The 17,500-nt window shown below is 49.6% G+C and overlaps 1 protein-coding gene across 1 annotated transcript in view; it reads right to left on the bottom strand.

Annotated features, from left to right (window-relative positions):
- The window catches only part of LOC310955819 (glutamate receptor ionotropic, kainate 5-like), a gene marked incomplete at its 3' end in the record, with an annotated part of 149,202 nt that overhangs the window by 4,532 nt on the left and 127,170 nt on the right, over window positions 1-17,500 (bottom strand). The window contains exons 13-17 of the mRNA XM_083925865.1: window positions 15,730-15,843; window positions 8,411-8,520; window positions 6,636-6,809; window positions 4,908-5,073; window positions 4,090-4,315 (exon numbers count right to left, since the gene is read on the bottom strand). Coding sequence (XP_083781991.1) covers window positions 4,090-4,315; window positions 4,908-5,073; window positions 6,636-6,809; window positions 8,411-8,520; window positions 15,730-15,843 — 790 coding nt within the window. The remainder of the gene's footprint in view (window positions 1-4,089; window positions 4,316-4,907; window positions 5,074-6,635; window positions 6,810-8,410; window positions 8,521-15,729; window positions 15,844-17,500) is intronic.

Here is a 17,500-nt window from a genome sequence, read left to right as displayed (position 1 = left end):
CTGACGCCAGGTGAGGAACAACTGGTCGACTCGTTTCTATAACCAGCGTAGAATGAACGCACAGAATTATGGAACTAGCCCAACGGCGGCCAGGACGTGAGACATGACCCAGCTTTCATGACCACAGGTGAGGGTAGGAACCAGGACTGAGCGGTGGATCCAGAGCTTTGCCTTCCTCAGCTCTCTTTTCATCACTCTACGGGGGAATTGTTGGGTCTCTGTAAATCATAAATAAGTCCCAGAGTTTGGTCTTTACCTGCTCTGTAAAGTGTCCTGAGATCACTGCTGTTAGGATTTGACACTGTAAATAAAATTGAATTGATGCGTTTGAGATGAGGACAGCGACCGCGTCCCCTGAAGTGAAGTCTCTGTGTCTGCTTTAAAGGTTTGTTCAGTTGAGGTTTGTTCCACCAGAGGGCGCTGTGGCCTTAAACACTCTCCCCCACACATGATGGTTTCAGCTCTAACTGAACACATTTATAAGAAGAAGAATTACTTTATTTATCCCGCAACGGGGAAATTTAATTTTTTCACTCTTATTATTATTAATCATGTCACACACACACACACACACACACACACACACACACACACACACACACACACACACACACACACACACACACACACACACACACACACACACACACACACACACACACCTATACATGCAATTAAGGAGAGATGTCAGAGCGAGGGGGCCTGTGACTGGCGCCCCGAGCAGTTGGGGGTTCGGTGCCTTGCTCAACAGGAGATGAACTAGCACCTCTCCAGCCACCAGTCCATGGTCCACACAGGGACTTGAACCAGCGACCCTACGGTTCCCAGCCAAGTTACCTATGGACTGAGCTCCTGCCGCCCTGGAGAGATGTTGAAGCAATTTAAGTAACAAAGATCAAATAAAGGTCAGAACAGCCTCTAAAAAAGCTCCTTTTACGGTGAAGGTAGAGAAGCAAATGTCTTTAAAATATCGTTCATTGTAAATTATACTTTTAATGTTGTTATATTCAGAAGTAAATAACTAAAATGTATGAATTTAGGATGATTTTTGCGTCTAAAAACTCTCCTAAAGACTGAAATAACACAATTATTATTTTTTTATTTAACAAATAAACTTGTAATTATCATATTTATAATGTTATTATATAAATTCAGAAATAATTATTTAAAAAGTATGAATTTATTATGATTTTTGCGTCTAAAAACCCCCGTAAAGAGTGAAATAACACGATTATTATTTTATATTTAATTAAAAAAAACATGTAAATATCATTTGTATAATGTTATTATATAAATTCATAAGTAATAAGTATATTAGTAAAACGTATGAATGCATTATAACAATAATTCTATTATATATTTAATTAAAACATATATTTTTATGTATTTGATTAATTAAAAAATACGCAAATATTCTGAATAAATATAAAATATTATAAAAATATCAGGAACATACATATTTTAATAATAACGACTGCTAATATTAATTATTCACGGTGACAAACTGACACTTAACAGTTCATGCTTTTAATTTTAATACTAAATTATGAGGATGAAGCTGAACTGTGATTAAAAACGTCCTGTGACACAAACATGGCTCACGTCTGTGTCATCATATTCCATATATGTGATAACGTGTCCGCTCAGCGTTCCCCCGCCCCTCGTCATCACTTCCTCCTCCATTCATCTTCTTCTGTTATTCCATTAAACGACGTTCAGCCCGTGACAGGCGGCAGGAAGTGCGCGGGGGCTTTTCAAGGTAAGAGCTCGTTGAGGTCTTTCAGAGACGATGACACTTTAACCGCTTAGATCCTTCAGATACGGACGCCTTCATTCGTCACCGCCTCACTTCCTCTTCTCTACCTTTCTTTGAACTCGTCTCTTTATTATGAAGTGAAACCTCGACGGGCGAGTTTCCAACGAACCGTCGACTTCAGCTCATTTTTCTTTTCCAGAGCGGACGCCAAGGTAACGGCTTTTACCTTTGAAAGATACATCTCATCTCATCTTCAGCCTCTTATCCGGGGTCGGGTCTCGGGGGCAGCAGCTCCAGCAGGGGACCCCAAACTTCCCTTTCCCGGGCCACATTAACCAGCTCTAACTGGGGGATCCTGAGGCGTTCCCAGGCCAGTGTGGAGATCTAATCTCTCCACCTGGTCCTGGGTCTTCCCCGAGGCCTCCTCCCAGCTGGACGTGCCTGGAACACCTCCCTAGGGAGGCGCCCAGGGTTCATCCTTACCAGATGATCCTGAACCACCTCAACTGGCTCCTTTCAACGCAAAGGAGCAGCGGCTCTACTCCGAGTTCCTCACGGATGCTGAACTTCTCCCCCTCTCTCTAAGATCGCACTCACACTGTGCCTCCGTACCGTGCCCAAACCGGTTCCACGGCTAAAGTCTAGTTCCTTTGACCAGTGTGAGTGCAACCGTACCACGTCTAGGAGCGGCACGCTTGCCGTCCACGGCCCGTTTGGGAGAGGTGGGCTTTAGTAAAGCACGTTTGCACGTGTACGAGCACGAGCGTGCGCACGTGTACGAGCACGAGGCCTACGGTGGTTCTGAGGTCATTTCCTGTGCGCCTGTTGGGACGTAGAAAAAAGAAGGAGGGACCATGCGCGGACATTTCAAACAATGGCGGCGAAAGGTTCACGTTGGTGTGATGCCCTTAAACTAAAATATGTTTCTGAAAACATCCGAGTAGAGAAACCGGCGTCTGGTTCCCAGGCTACGGTCATGAGCTTTCCAAAGAACGATATCTCAGACACGAGCGGCCGACGTGAGTCTGATCAGGATCCTCCCGGGTGCCTCCCCTTAGAGGTTTTCCTGGAACGTGGGACGGATGAGAGGTGGACCCAGAACAGCTGGAGAGATGATAAACCTCGTCTGTCCCGGGAGCGCTGCAGGATCCCCGGGAAGAGCCGGAGAGAGTTACTAGGGAGAAGGTAGTCTGGATACTCTACTCAGGCTGCTGCCCTCCGCGCACCGCCGTCCGGATGAGCAGACGAAAACAGACGGACGGACGAGTGGTGGTTAAAAAGACTTGCATTCGCTGTTGTGCGGAGACGGGCAAACAAATTGAACTTTAAACTCCCAGAAGACAAACACCGAGATGACTTTTAAAGCAGCTGCAAGTTCTCATTTTCTCTTGTGGAGCTGATGTTAATCGCTCACTGTCAGTCAGAGCCGTTGGCATGGGAGACGGCGTGCTGCGGGGTCCGCGGGGGGAATTCTGCTGCTTTTATTTCCATCACTTAACGGACAGGCTGACTCACAGCCCGGACTCCTCATCTTTTTTCTCCTGTCTCCGTCTCCCTGCTGCTGCCTCTCCTCCTCTGCCCACATCTGTTCCTCCCTCCTCCATTAACGATGCTAATCTATGCGCTAACACTTATCACCGGGAACGAGTGTGAGGCCGAGGGCGAGGCGAGGCCAGACACCGGCGAAAGCAGGCCAACGCCAAATTGGACTCAGGATGAATTTAATTTGCCAAGAACAGCAGCTGCACAGAGAACATGACCTGGTTAACGGCTGAAACCCAACCCACACACACGGCGCCGGACTGAACCGAGGCGGCCTCAATGTATTACAGACGATATGTGATGTGACAGCAGACTGAACCCAATCACACGTCACAACAACACGGCCGAGAGCGGACGCACACGAAGGCGGGCCGGTGCTTTTTCTCTGTTTCCAGGTGTCAACACCTGAAATCTCGTCTTAGTTTAAATTACAGCCAACATGTGGGACGTTTAGGGCGCACTCCCACTGTCCCTCCGTACCGTGCCCAAACAGGTTTCACAGCTAAAGTCTGGTTCCTTTGACCAGTGTGAGTGCAACCGTACCGCGTCTAGGAGCGGCACGCTTGCCTTCCACGGCCCGTTTGGGAGAGGTGGGCTTTAGTAAAGCACGTTTGCACATGTACGAGCACGAGCGTGCGCACGTGTACGAGCAAAAGGCCTACGGTGGTTCTGAGGTCATTTCCTGTGTGCCTGTTGGGACATAGAAAAAAGAAGGAGGGACCATGCGCGGACATTTAAAACAATGGCGGCGAAAGGTTCACGTTGGTGTGATGCGGATGTTCGCAACTCACCAAGGGGCATGCCGATGCCGTAGCCTTTGGTGTCCAGCAGCCCTCCGATCTGCGTGAGGTTGCAGTTGAGGCTGCGGTAGTACTCGTTCATGGTGCTCTCCATCAGGAAGGCGTACTTGGAGTTAAGGACGCGGGCGATGCCCTCCTCCGTGCTCTTCACGAAGACGCTGGGCTGCTTGGAGTACATGTAGTTCCACATCCGCTGGTACGTCTGGTACCGCGAGTTCTGGAGGAAGAAATGGAAGAAATGGCACAAATGTCACCGTACAGACGAGCAGTGCATCTTTTTCTGGTGGTTTTGAATCTATTTTCAGTCATTTTGCGTCTCTTTGTCGTTGTTTTGCATCTCGTTATGCTGACTTTGCATCTATTTTTAGTCGTTTTTCTTTCCTGTGTGGTCGTTTTGTGCCTTTTTGTAGTAATTTCGAGTCGTTTGTCGTCATTCTGTTTCTCTTTGTGGTCGTTTTACATCTATTTCCAGTGGTTTTGTGTCACTTATTTTGTCTGTTCGGGTCGTTTGTAGTCGACAAGTGTATTTTTTAATACACTTTTACTCTTCTATGTGGTAATTTGTGTCTTTTTGTGGTAACTGTGTACCAAAGTGTATGATTTTGGTTGTTTTTAGCTTCGTCTAGTTTAGCTTAGCTTAGCTTTGTGGTAGCATTGCTGCTACTTTTGGACATTTTACTTTGCCATGTGGTCGTTTATAGTCATTTCTAGTCCGTGGTGTTTGTAGTCTTACATTCACGTCGTTTTCAGTCATTTAGCGTCTCCTTGTGTCGTCTCAAACTAAACCCAGACAGTGCACGGTGCCTCACCATGAAGAAGGTCATGGTGGACCCTCCGTGGATGGTGCCGTACTGGATGTTGGTTTGGTCGGCCAGATCGTCCGGAGACTCGATGGGAACCTCCATCCTCTGCACGGTCAGGAACGCCGCCAGATTGGCCGTGTAGGACGAGATGATGATCAGGGTGAACGCCCACCTGAGACGAGCGGAGGAGAAAGAGCAGCTTTAACCTTTATTTAGAAACTTTCCCTCTCTCCTCATTAAGAGCAGGAGAGAGAGAGAGCAGGAGAGAGAGACAGATGGAGAGCACGGCAGGAAACGTCAGGATGCTTAGGAACAAATCATCAACCTAAACATGAACTCAGGCTGCAGCAGAGCGGAGCAGGACAGCGCCACTGCAGAGGACATGAGACGGAAGTGATGAGCGAGGGAATTAGGAAGGGAGGGATGGAGGCGAACAGAGAGGGAGGGAGGAGGAAACCATGGAGAGAAGGAGGAAGGGAGGGATGGAGGCATCAGATAAAGGTGGTTTGTCTCAGTTCTTCCAGGACTTGAACACCGGTCCTCAGGGTCACAGTCCTGAGTTTTGGACCCTCCTCCGTACGGGGAGTTTGGCGTCTGATGCTACGTCAGCTGAGATGAGACAGAATATAATCTTGTAGTGGTGGTTTATGGACTGAATCTGCTTCATGGAGTTTCGACCTCTCCAGACAGAAATCATCCGTAAGTTGCAGTTTCCGCCAACGCCATCATGAGCTTTCATCGGGCCGAGTGCCAGGCGAGGCTGAGAGCTGTCAGAGACGAGAGGATGACGGCCTCTCCAGTCCCTCCAGTTTCACTCCACCATCTGTCGACCACAGCCACTGGGAATAAGGGAGGGAGGGAGGGAGAGAGGGAGGGAGGGAGGACGGGAGGGAGGAGAGGAGAGGATCAATCGGAAGACTCATTTCAGTCTCCGCAGCGAGCAGGAGGAGGATGAGAGGAGAGGAAACAGGGGAGGAGAGAGGAAATGAGAGGGGGAGAGGGATGAAGGACAGGCCGCTGTTACAGACTCAGTGGTTAGCACTGTCGCCTCACAGCGAGAGGGTTCCTGGTTTGAATCCCTGCTGGGGTCCTCCTGTGTGGAGTTTGCATGTTGTCCCTGTGTCTGCGTGGGTTTTCTCCGTAGGTGTGAATGGTTGTCTGTCTCTGTTCGTCTCTATGTGTCCTGTGATAGACTGGCGTCCTGTCCAGGGTGGACCCCGCCTCACGCCCGATGTCAGCTGGGATCGGCTCCAGCCCCCCCACGAGAGGCTGAAGATGAATGAATGAATGAATGAAACTTTCCCTTGTTTGATGTGTTCGACTTCAGTCCCCGGTCAAACCTTCACCATCCTCTGATTAGCTTCAAACACGGAGTGCTGCACACGCCACTGTTCACTGACGTTAAAGAGAGAGAGAGCGGCGTTCAAGACTCTTAACTCCCATGAACACTCTGGAAGCAAACAAGAAGGAAGTGTGTCGGAGGAGTGAGACGGAGGCCGGACTGTGGCGAGTCGAGCGGTGTCTCAAAGCGCAATAACAAAGTCCTATCCTTAAACATGTGCATAGAAATACAGGAATGGAAACACGGCTAATGCATCCTGAGACTTCAGGATGTAATCCTGCACAATTAAAGTGCAGGTCATCGGCGTAAAGGAGTACACTGATGCTAATAAGGGTCTGTGTGTGTGTGTGTGTGTGTGTGTGTGGAGTCAGATGCAGGTGAGATGTACGAACCAGACGCCGCTGACGCAGCGGGTGGATAGAGCCCGGGGCATGATCTCTGAGCCCTGCTGCATGAAGCCGCCCACCGGGAACCACAGACTGTTTCCCAACGTGTACTGGTTCTCCAGGATGTCCCGCCGCTCCCGCAGGCACGGGTGAGGGTTGTACCACTCGTAGGGGCTGAGCCTGGAGGGGAAGAGACGCAGAGGGAGCTCGATTAGAGATGCAAACATCGACACCAGCTTATGGACAAATCCGGCGAAGTACCAGAAGTGAACAAGGTGCCGTTACCACGGTGGCGTCTCGCTCCAGATGTGCGTGTGAACCTTTTCTACTTTTACCTTTTTATGCAGCGTTACTTTTGACAACGATGTCTAAGAAGAACCTGTGCAACTCCCTGCTGCTCCAACAGCAACAACACAAACCTTTACCTCATGAAGAGCGCCCCTGTCTGAGGCCGTACGGTCTACGTGGATTCTCTGGGCGCGCAGATGTTCCCCAGAAGTGGATCAAGGACATTCACAGAGGGGACTTTGTTCCCAAAAGACGCTCAGTTCTGGTTCACACCCGTCTCACAGTGAACAGCATGAGGCTGCCGAGCTTAACACAGTGAAAACGTAAAGTCAGCTAAGCTAACAGTGTTTAGCTAGCTCACGTTAGACGCCTCTATCAAGGCTGCCGTGGTCACACACAGTAAATTAACTCAATGTGCTTTTATTGTGAAATATAAGTTGCTCAAACTCGGGCAACCTGATGAGCACAATGTAAACGTTAAGTATCTGAGTTTATCAGTGATGGAGGGAAATAATCACAGACACTCTTCATGAGGTAAAGGTTTGAATCCCTGTAGACCGTACGGCCTCAGACGGGGGCGCTCTTCATGAGGTAAAGGTTTGAATCCGCGTAGACCGTACGGCCTCAGACAGGGGCGCTCTTCATGAGGTAAAGGTTTGAATCCATGTAGACCGTACGGCCTCAGACGGGGGCGCTCTTCATGAGGTAAAGGTTTGAATCCCTGTAGACCGTACGGCCTCAGACAGGGGCACTCTTCATGAGGTAAAGGTTTGAATCCATGTAGACCGGACGGCCTCAGACGGGGCGCTCTTCATGAGGTAAAGGTTTGAATCCCTGTAGACCGTACGGACTCAGACAGGGGCGCTCTTCATGAGGTAAAGGTTTGAATCCCTGTAGACCGTACGGCCTCAGACAGGGGCGCTCTTCATGAGGTAAATGTTTGTGTCGTGGCTGTTGGAGCAGCAGAGAGTTGCACAGGTTCTTCATCGTTGTCAAAAGTAAAGCTGCATAAAATGTACAGGCTCCCTTTCAAGCACACGCACACTTGAAGGAGACGCCACCGCAGTAATGGCGGCGCCACTAGATGGTAAAACACACAAAGGGCCGGGTTCGTCTATAAGTAACAGCAAGGCCACAGTGAGCTCCTGTACTGCACTGAGACGATTGAATCTAAGGTTAAAGGATGTTTTCAAAACATCTTTTCATCCAAACAGTTAAATGTCTTCATCACAGACACTGTTCCAAAGGGTGAGAGGCAGCTAGACTCATGCATTTACAAGGAAACAACATAATAACTGTGCTTAGACGTCTGAACTGGATCTGAAACAGTCTGGGTCGTCTGAATGTTGGTGCCAATGATGAAATGACAGGCAGGAGACGAGAGAGACAGGTGGCAGATACACAACACAGTGAAACCCTGAAACTCCACTTAAATAGCATCATGTTATATTACAAAGACAGACGGGTCTTTCAGACGGGGGCAGGTGCGTTACCTGGCGGCGAGGAAGAGGACGCAGCTGACGGCGAGGTAGGCCAGCAGCATGAAGAGCCAGACAGCCGGAGAGAACGGATCCAGGAACGAGAAGTAACCTGGTTTACGGCCCTGAGACACACATGCAAACAAAAGCCCTCTGTTAATGGTGTTTGTTACAGTTCAGGGGGAGACTCCACTTAAAGCTGCATTCTCTCTAATGTCCAGCAGGAGGAGACTCCACTTAAAGCTGCATTCTCTCTAATGTCCAGCAGGAGGAGACTCCACTTAAAGCTACATTCTCTCTAATGTCCAGCAGGGGGAGACTCCACTTAAAGCTGCATTCTCTCTAATGTCCAGCAGGAGGAGACTCCACTTAAAGCTGCATTCTCTCTAATGTCCAGCAGGAGGAGACTCCACGTAAAGCTGCATTCTCTCTAATGTCCAGCAGGGGGAGACTCCACTTAAAGCTGCATTCTCTCTAATGTCCAGCAGGAGGAGACTCCACTTAAAGCTGCATTCTCTCTAATGTCCAGCAGGAGGAGACTCCACTTAAAGCTGCGTTCTCTCTAATGTCCAGAAGGAGGAGACTCCACTTAAAGCTGCGTTCTCTCTAATGTCCAGCAGGAGGAGACTCCACTTAAAGCTGCATTCTCTCTAATGTCCAGCAGGAGGAGACTCCACTTAAAGCTGCATTCTCTCTAATGTCCAGCAGGGGGAGACTCCACTTAAAGCTGCATTCTCTCTAATGTCCAGCAGGAGGAGACTCCACTTAAAGCTGCATTCTCTCTAATGTCCAGCAGGAGGAGACTCCACTTAAAGCTACATTCTCTCTAATGTCCAGCAGGGGGAGACTCCACTTAAAGCTGCATTCTCTCTAATGTCCAGCAGGAGGAGACTCCACGTAAAGCTGCATTCTCTCTAATGTCCAGCAGGGGGAGACTCCACTTAAAGCTGCATTCTCTCTAATGTCCAGCAGGAGGAGACTCCACTTAAAGCTGCATTCTCTCTAATGTCCAGCAGGAGGAGACTCCACTTAAAGCTGCATTCTCTCTAATGTCCAGCAGGGGGAGACTCCACTTAAAGCTGCATTCTCTCTAATGTCCAGCAGGAGGAGACTCCACTTAAAGCTGCATTCTTTCTAATGTCCAGCAGGAGGAGACTCCACTTAAAGCTGCATTCTCTCTAATGTCCAGCAGGAGGAGTCTCCACTTAAAGCTGCATTCTCTCTAATGTCCAGCAGGAGGAGACTCCACTTAAAGCTGCATTCTCTCTAATGTCCAGCAGGAGGAGACTCCACTTAAAGCTGCATTCTCTCTAATGTCCAGCAGGAGGAGACTCCACTTAAAGCTGCATTCTCTCTAATGTCCAGCAGGAGGAGACTCCACTTAAAGCTGCATTCTCTCTAATGTCCAGCAGGAGGAGACTCCACTTAAAGCTGCATTCTCTCTAATGTCCAGCAGGGGGAGACTCCACTTAAAGCTGCATTATCTCTAATGTCCAGCAGGAGGAGACTCCACTTAAAGCTGCATTCTCTCTAATGTCCAGCAGGAGGAGACTCCACTTAAAGCTGCATTCTCTCTAATGTCCAGCAGGGGGAGACTCCACTTAAAGCTGCATTCTCTCTAATGTCCAGCAGGGGGAGACTCCACTTAAAGCTGCATTCTCTCTAATGTCCAGCAGGAGGAGACTCCACTTAAAGCTGCATTCTCTCTAATGTCCAGCAGGAGGAGACTCCACTTAAAGCTGCATTATCTCTAATGTCCAGCAGGAGGAGACTCCACTTAAAGCTGCATTCTCTCTAATGTCCACGAACAGTATCCTGGCGTACGTCCCTGGGTTGTCGAGGTGATGGAGGACAAAGTGCAGTCCCGTGTTGGCTGCATACCCCACCGACCTGTTTGCCCGGTAGGCAAACTGCAGGGGGTCGAACAGGGGGCCTGTGATGAGCTTCGGGTGATTCAGCACCAGCCTCTCGAAGAACTTCATGACCACAGACGTCAGGGTGAGGGGACTGTAGTCACTCAGGTCCGTGGCGGTGGGTTTTTTGGGGACCATGGTGGAGCATTTGAAGGAGGAGGGGACTTCACACTGCTCCAGAAACCGAGGGGAGCTAACTGGACAGCGCAGATTCTCAGGCCGGACGGGGACACCTCCTCCACTTTGACCCTCAGAGCCGGTGGGAGGTCTGAGTTTGGGGGGGTGGGCGGTGTCCGGTATGTCACAGGGGCAGAGTCAAACCCCTGCAGTAGCATGAGAAGAGCCCCTACACATAAAACAATTGTGTGTTTGAAATTAAACTACACATCAAACCACGCTCACTTTCAATTCAAAACATAAAGTTTAACATCAGCGGAGGCTCGAATGTCTCCAGCTGGCAGCGGTGAATCGTGATAATGACCATCTGCTGTTGACGGCTGCACCTCACCAACACAACCGTCTCATTCTGACACGTCTATTACACATTTATAGTTTTCTTTTTCCCTCCCTTCCTCTCCTGTAAACCTGTAATTTAAATAAAACAAGAAAAACAAAATAACCAGCAAATTGCAGTTCCAAGCTTTTCAAGTGTTAACGATCGTCAGTTGATAAATCCCGCTAAGACGCCTCACATCGACCCTTCTCATCACTTCCCCTCCCTGCCGATAATGGAAAGAGGATTTGGCAGCGAGGAGAGTCCTGGAACTCCCGGATCGGACCCAATTACAGCAGATGACTGGAGCCGTAATGGAGGCAATTAACTCTCTTCTGTTTATTGTCCATTTGGCCCATTTAAAAAAACGCCACGTGAGGCTGTCCGAGCGCTGTGCACTCTGGTGAATCTGCAGAATCAGACGAGATCTCCGGTGTGCAGAAACATAAATGAGAGGAAAAGAAGGCAGGTGACGGCAGGTTCGGCCCATCAACCGTGTGTTTGGCAGCCGTCGGCGCTAAAGCTTCTTCAAGAAAGAAACCATTGAATCACACGCCTCTGTAACGTTGAAGCTGTTGCTTCTGTTTCTGGAGTTCTTTTAGAGTGAATCTGTTTTTAAATGATAAAGATACAAACCTCAGTGTACCACAGGGCAAAGGGACAAACTCAACGGCACACAGTGAGGCACAGCAGTTAGCCTGACGGACAGTTAGCCTGACAGTTAGCATAGCAGTTAGCCTGAAAGTTAGCCTGGCAGTTTTCTTTAAAGTTAGCACACCAGTTATCTTAAAAGTTAGCCTGGCAGGTACCCTGATGGTTAGCACAGCAGGTAACCTGACAGTTAGCACAGCAGTTAGCCTGACAGACAATTAGCTTGACAGTTAGCATAGCAGTTAGCCTGAAAGTTAGCCTTAAAGTTAGCCTGACAGTCAGTCTGACAGTTAGTCTGTTAGCACAACAGTTAGCCTGAAAGTTAGCCTGGAAGTTACCCTGATGGTTAGCACAGCAGGTAACCTGACAGTTAGCACAGCAGTTAGCCTGATGGGCAGTTATCCTGACAGTTAGCCTGAAAGTTAGCCTGACAGTTAGCACACCAGTTAGCCTGAAAGTTAGCCTGGCAGTCAGCCTGATAGTTATCCTTACTGTTATCCTGACAGTTATCTTAAAAGTTAGCCTGGCAGTTACCCTGATGGTTAACACAGCAGGTAAGCTGACAGTTAGCACACCAGTTAGCCTGAAAGTTATCCTGGCAGTTATCTGAAAAGTTAACCTGACAGTTAGCACAGCAGTTAGCCTGACGATGAGCTTGCCCCTGACCAGGTTAGTTTTCTGACTTAAGTTGCCATAGTAACTAAGCTTGCAGTACGCCAAATTTGCTCTATGGAACTGAATCAACAAGAAACGAGTCACACCGACTGAAATAAGCCGGACTTATTAGGTGAGCTAACTTCATGGGACAGGCCTCAGAGCCCGGATGTATGAATGATGAGCGCGCCCTGAGACTGCATTATCATTAGCGGATCCGTTTACACTGTCTCAGGATCAGAACAGCTGCTCTTGATGCTGACAATAAATAGTTGTGACTGAGATGCAGTGAACAGCAGAGCGATAATATATCGAGTGCTAATGAATTGGGAGCAGCAGCAGATACAAAGATACTCTGCTCAACACCAGGAGGCAAGAGCACAGATCAACACACAAGCTTCACTGATGTGTGTGTAAAACTCGGCAGCCTGAGCAATTAAAGAGATTACCATCCTTAAGGGTGTGTGTGCGTGTGTGTGTGTGTGTGTGTGTGTGTGTGTGTGTGTGTGTGTGTGTGTGTGTGTGTGTGTGTGTGTGTGTGTGTGTGTGTGTTATATGTATAAAGCTCTTTATGCTCACAGACAGGGTTGTCATAACATTGAATGTGTTTTGGTTTGTGATGCGCTCAAGAGCTCGTACACATTCACAGATGTTTGGTTTAATTGTGCACAGTTTCCCGGGCCACATTAACCAGCTTTAACTGGGGGGTCCCGAGGCGTTCTCGGGCCAGTGTGGAACCGTGAGGAACTCGGAGTAGAGCCGCTGCTTCTTTGCGTTGAAAGGAGCCAGTTGAGGTGGTTCAGGATCATCTGGTCTGGATGAACCCTGGGCGCCTCCCTAGGGAGGTGTTCCAGGCACGTCCAGCTGGGAGGAGGCCTCGGGGAAGACCCAGGACCAGGTGGAGAGATTAGATCTCCACACTGGCCTGGGAACGCCTCAGGGTCCCCCAGTTAGAGCTGGTTAATGTGGCCCGGGAAAGGGAAGTTTGGGGTCCCCTGCTGGAGCTGCTGCGCCCGAGACCTGATCCAGGATCAGAGGCTGGAGCTGCTGCCCCTGAGACCTGATAGATGTGTGGTCGTCACTGCGATGAGGTGACTCTACCGCCTGGTCTCTACTGCGCAGACATTGACTACATGGTGACCTCTGTATCCGGGATATTCCGGCTTCACTTCTGTGCAGCGGCAGGAAGTGGAAGCTGCGTCGTCCGTCTTTAGATTCACTGTGTGGATCGACCTGTTTGCACAAACTCAATTGAACATTTGTTTGAAATTACGCAACACTAAAGCGGCTAATCATCGGACACGAGGAACAGAGGGCCATTCTGGGAGCAGAGCCCTGTGTGTGTGTGTGTGTGTGTGTGTGTGTGTGTGTGTGTGTGTGTGTGTGTGTGTGTGTGTGTGTGTGTGTGTGTGTGTGTGTGTGTGTGTGCCATCAGCAGCACGGCCTGTTAACCAGTCTATCTACTGTGAACAATGGTCATCAGTGCTGCACTTAACAACAGCAGGCTGCTGTTTAGTGGAGTGGATTTACGGAGTCCCGGTTCAAATTCCCCGACTCAGACCGGTCCAGGAAGCTAACGTCCTCCTCCTCCTGACCGCAAACACACACATCTGTGCCCGCTCGTCGGCTCTGTGGTGTAAATCACCCCCGCGGGCCGTAACCATGACTAACAATGTGCTCTCGCTCGACTTAATCTTTAAATAAACACTTAAAGAGAATGAAGTTGGGACGCCGCCGCCGCTGCCTCGGCTGCACGCACATTAAACAACTGAGTGATCACCGAGTGGATACACTGAGGCGCTAACAGTGGACGGGATCAAACATGGAGGACAGATGGTGGAGGGGAATACTGATGAGCTGCAGATGTACGGTGTCTGCAGGCAGCCACACTGCAGCACATCATCCGTCCGCCTCAGAGGAGACGCTTCATTATCATTGAATTAATGTTTTATTCACATTTGCAGTTAAGACGCACGTTCACGCGGCGCCGACCCGCTTCTGCTCGTGGCCACATGAGGTACGTCTCCACTGTGGTCGACTGCCCTGAATGAGGCGGATCCAGCTCGCCCAAAAACGCCCCTGATTTGCACGTGAGTCGCTCAGGAGGCCGGCTGAGCGGGTAGAACACGGCCCTGAGGTTTACCTGAATGCTGATTGGATGCAGCTCTCAGCAGGAAGTGACGTATGGTCGAACAGACGCCACAACAACACGGCGAGGAAGAGTCGACACTTTTATCCAGTGGTGAAGAAGAAAATGATCTGTGCACGAGTCTGGGTTGAATTTCTGACACCTGTGGTCCTTTGCTGCATGCTCCATACACACACACACACACGCAGGCACGCACGCACGCGCACACACACACACACACACACACACACACACACACACACACACACACACACACACACACACACACACACACACACACACACACACACACACACACACACACACACACACACACACACACACACACACACACACACACACACACACACACACATTTACAGCTCCTCGAATATTTAAGGTGGAGTGTTTTCTTTCATGAATCATTCGGTCCACCTTAAATCAAACTGAAACTATTCTGTAGTATTTTTGAGGAGGAAATATTTAAACTCACTCGCTCCTGCGTCAGTCGTCCTCCTGCTGCTGCTGCTGCGTCTGACCCTCGTCTACCGCAGAGAACACACCTCATCCCACCCCACTTCAAACATCTGACCCACACTTTAATGATTCTCCAGACTTTCATGTTGCACACTCACAACACGAGTTCATGGAGGGAGAACGTGAGCGCATCAATGTTGAGGCAGGATCGGCTCAGAGCGCTTCACTCAGCGTCTTACAGAGTTACCGTTCTGGATTTCATCACATTCTCAAGTATTTATTCTTCTTATGTGTCGACGTCCTCACTGACGGGCTTCTTTCCCACACACACACGTTTCCCTGGAAGCAGAGATAATTGTTGATGTGACTTCAGGGTGTTTGACGCAGGGAAGACGCCGTCCTCGCTCTGTCTTCTATGCAAACGCAGAACGGACTCGCTGCCTGTTTGCAGGTTGCTCACCCCAATCCCAACCTGAGCAGGTCTCCGTCAGACTCACAGGGAGCGCACGAGCCCCAAGTCCATGTTTGTAATTCCAGTCAGAGACGCAGAGTCACTGATTCTCCCTCAGAGGCTGAAAAACCAATATTTTCCAAGCAGCAGCTCCCCAGCTCTGCTTTCATCTGCTCTCCCAGCACTTTCTCCCCCTCTATGATCTCTCTGGTTGCTGGAATATTCTCAGTTTGACTGTGTGACCCGAGACTGTGGTCGCCTCCAGCTGCAGAGCTCCAGCTGCAGAGCTCCGGCTGCAGAGCTCCAGCAGCAGAGCTCCAGCTGCAGAGCTCCAGCTGCAGAGCTCCGGCTGCAGAGCTCCAGCAGCAGAGCTCCAGCTGCAGAGCTCCAGCTGCAGAGCTCCAGCTGCAGAGCTCCAGCAGCAGAGCTCCAGCTCCAGCTGCAGAGCTCCAGCAGCAGAGCTCCAGCAGCAGAGCTCCAGCTGCAGAGCTCCAGCTGCAGAGCTCCACAGAGATGTGATCAGCTGGGTTCAGAGGTAAAGACACGGAGGTGCGGAGGTGAACTCACCAGATGGACCCGGTACAGGATGCTGATGCCCAGAGTCATGAAGGGTTTGGAGAAATCGATCACCTTCTCTCTCTCTGAGGTGATGGTGAAGCCGGCAGCTGCCAGGTCCGCTTTCTGCAGAGAGACGGGGAGACAGACAGACAGGGAGACAGAGAGAGAGACAGACGGGGAGACAGACAGACAGAGAGACAGACAGACAGGGAGACAGACAGACAGAGAGACAGACAGACAGGGAGACAGAGAGAGACAGACAGGAAGACAGAGAGAGAGACAGGGAGAGGAGTTGGTTTTAGCGTCAGCACAGTTGGATTCCTCAGCTCTACCTGTCTCTCTCTCTCTCTGCTGCAGAGACAGACAGACAGACAGACAGACAGACACAGGCTGAACATCACTAATGTCTCAGTAACCCCGGGTTACTGAGACATTAGGATCTGATCTTGTGTCTTCATCAGTGTTTCTACATCAGCATCCATCTTTCCTCTTCCTGTTAAACCTAGACTGTAGTTCCCATGAGTCTCGGGGCGGTCGCATCAACGTATCCCATGAAATGATGTGATTCACGATGATGAGCTGCCCCTCCTATAAAAGTGCACCTGTGTGTTTCTCCGCAGCGGCACATGTGCAGATGACGGTCACTGTCGGCTCTGACGGATACTTCGGCACGTGGAAGCGGCTCCAGTTACACCGCCATCTCTCAAATGAGCCGATCCAACTCTCTCTCTCTCTCTTTCAGCCCGAGGAGCCGGAGTTAAAGGCAGCACCTTTGTGTTCTGTGTATGTTTGAACCCTCTTTGCAGAGATGCCGAGGTGTTTTAATGAAATATTGATTTTTATTGTACAGAAGTCGCAGTTGTTACTGAATTCTTTACAAGTTAACGGTGGATTGTTATTGCGCGGCTCTCTCCGGGGGACAGCGCGGCACTAAAACTGCCAGATAAGGGCTTTTGTTCGTGGTGAGGCTCAGTGGGTAAATCACGGAGCTGAAAGTAGTCCCACCTCCAGTTAGGACACGCTTCTCTGTGCATTTAGGCCGTGCACATGTACTGCTTCTGTGCACATGTACTGTTTCTGTGCACATGTACTGCTTCTGTGCACATCCGCTGTTTCTGTGCACATGTACTGTTTCTGTGCACATGTACTGTTTCTATGCACATGTACCGTTTATGTGCACATCTACTGCTTCTGTGCACATGTACTGTTTCTATGCACATGTACTGTTTCTGTGCACATCCACTGTTTCTGTGCACGTGTACTGTTTCTGTGCACATCCACTGTTTCTGTGCACGTGTACTGTTTCTGTGCACATGTACTGTTTCTGTGCACATGTACTGTTTCTGTGCACGTGTACTGTTTCTGTGCACATCCACTGTTTCTGTGCACGTGTACTGTTTCTGTGCACATGCACTGTTTCTGTGCACATGTACTGTTTCTGTGCACATGCACTGTTTCTGTGCACATCAGCTGTTTCTGTGCACGTGTACTGTTTCTGTGCACATGTACTGTTTCTGTGCACATGTACTGTCTCTGTGCACAGCCACTGCTTCTGTGCATGTGTACTGTTTCTGTGCACATGTACTGTTTCTGTGCACATGTACTGTTTCTATGCACATGCACTGTTTCTGTGCACATCTGCTGTTTCTGTGCACATGTTCTGTTTCTGTGCACATGTACTGTTTCTGTGCACGTGTACTGCTTCTGTGCACATGTACTGTTTCTGTGCACGTGTACTGTTTCTGTGCACATGTACTGTTTCTGTGCACATGCACTGTTT

The sequence above is a fragment of the Echiichthys vipera genome (genome assembly GCF_963691815.1).
Source record: "Echiichthys vipera genome assembly, chromosome: 13".
NCBI classification, from domain to species: Eukaryota; Metazoa; Chordata; class Actinopteri; order Perciformes; family Trachinidae; genus Echiichthys; species Echiichthys vipera.
Note: the sequence above shows the minus strand (reverse complement) of the source record. Positions and strands in the feature narration are given on the sequence as shown.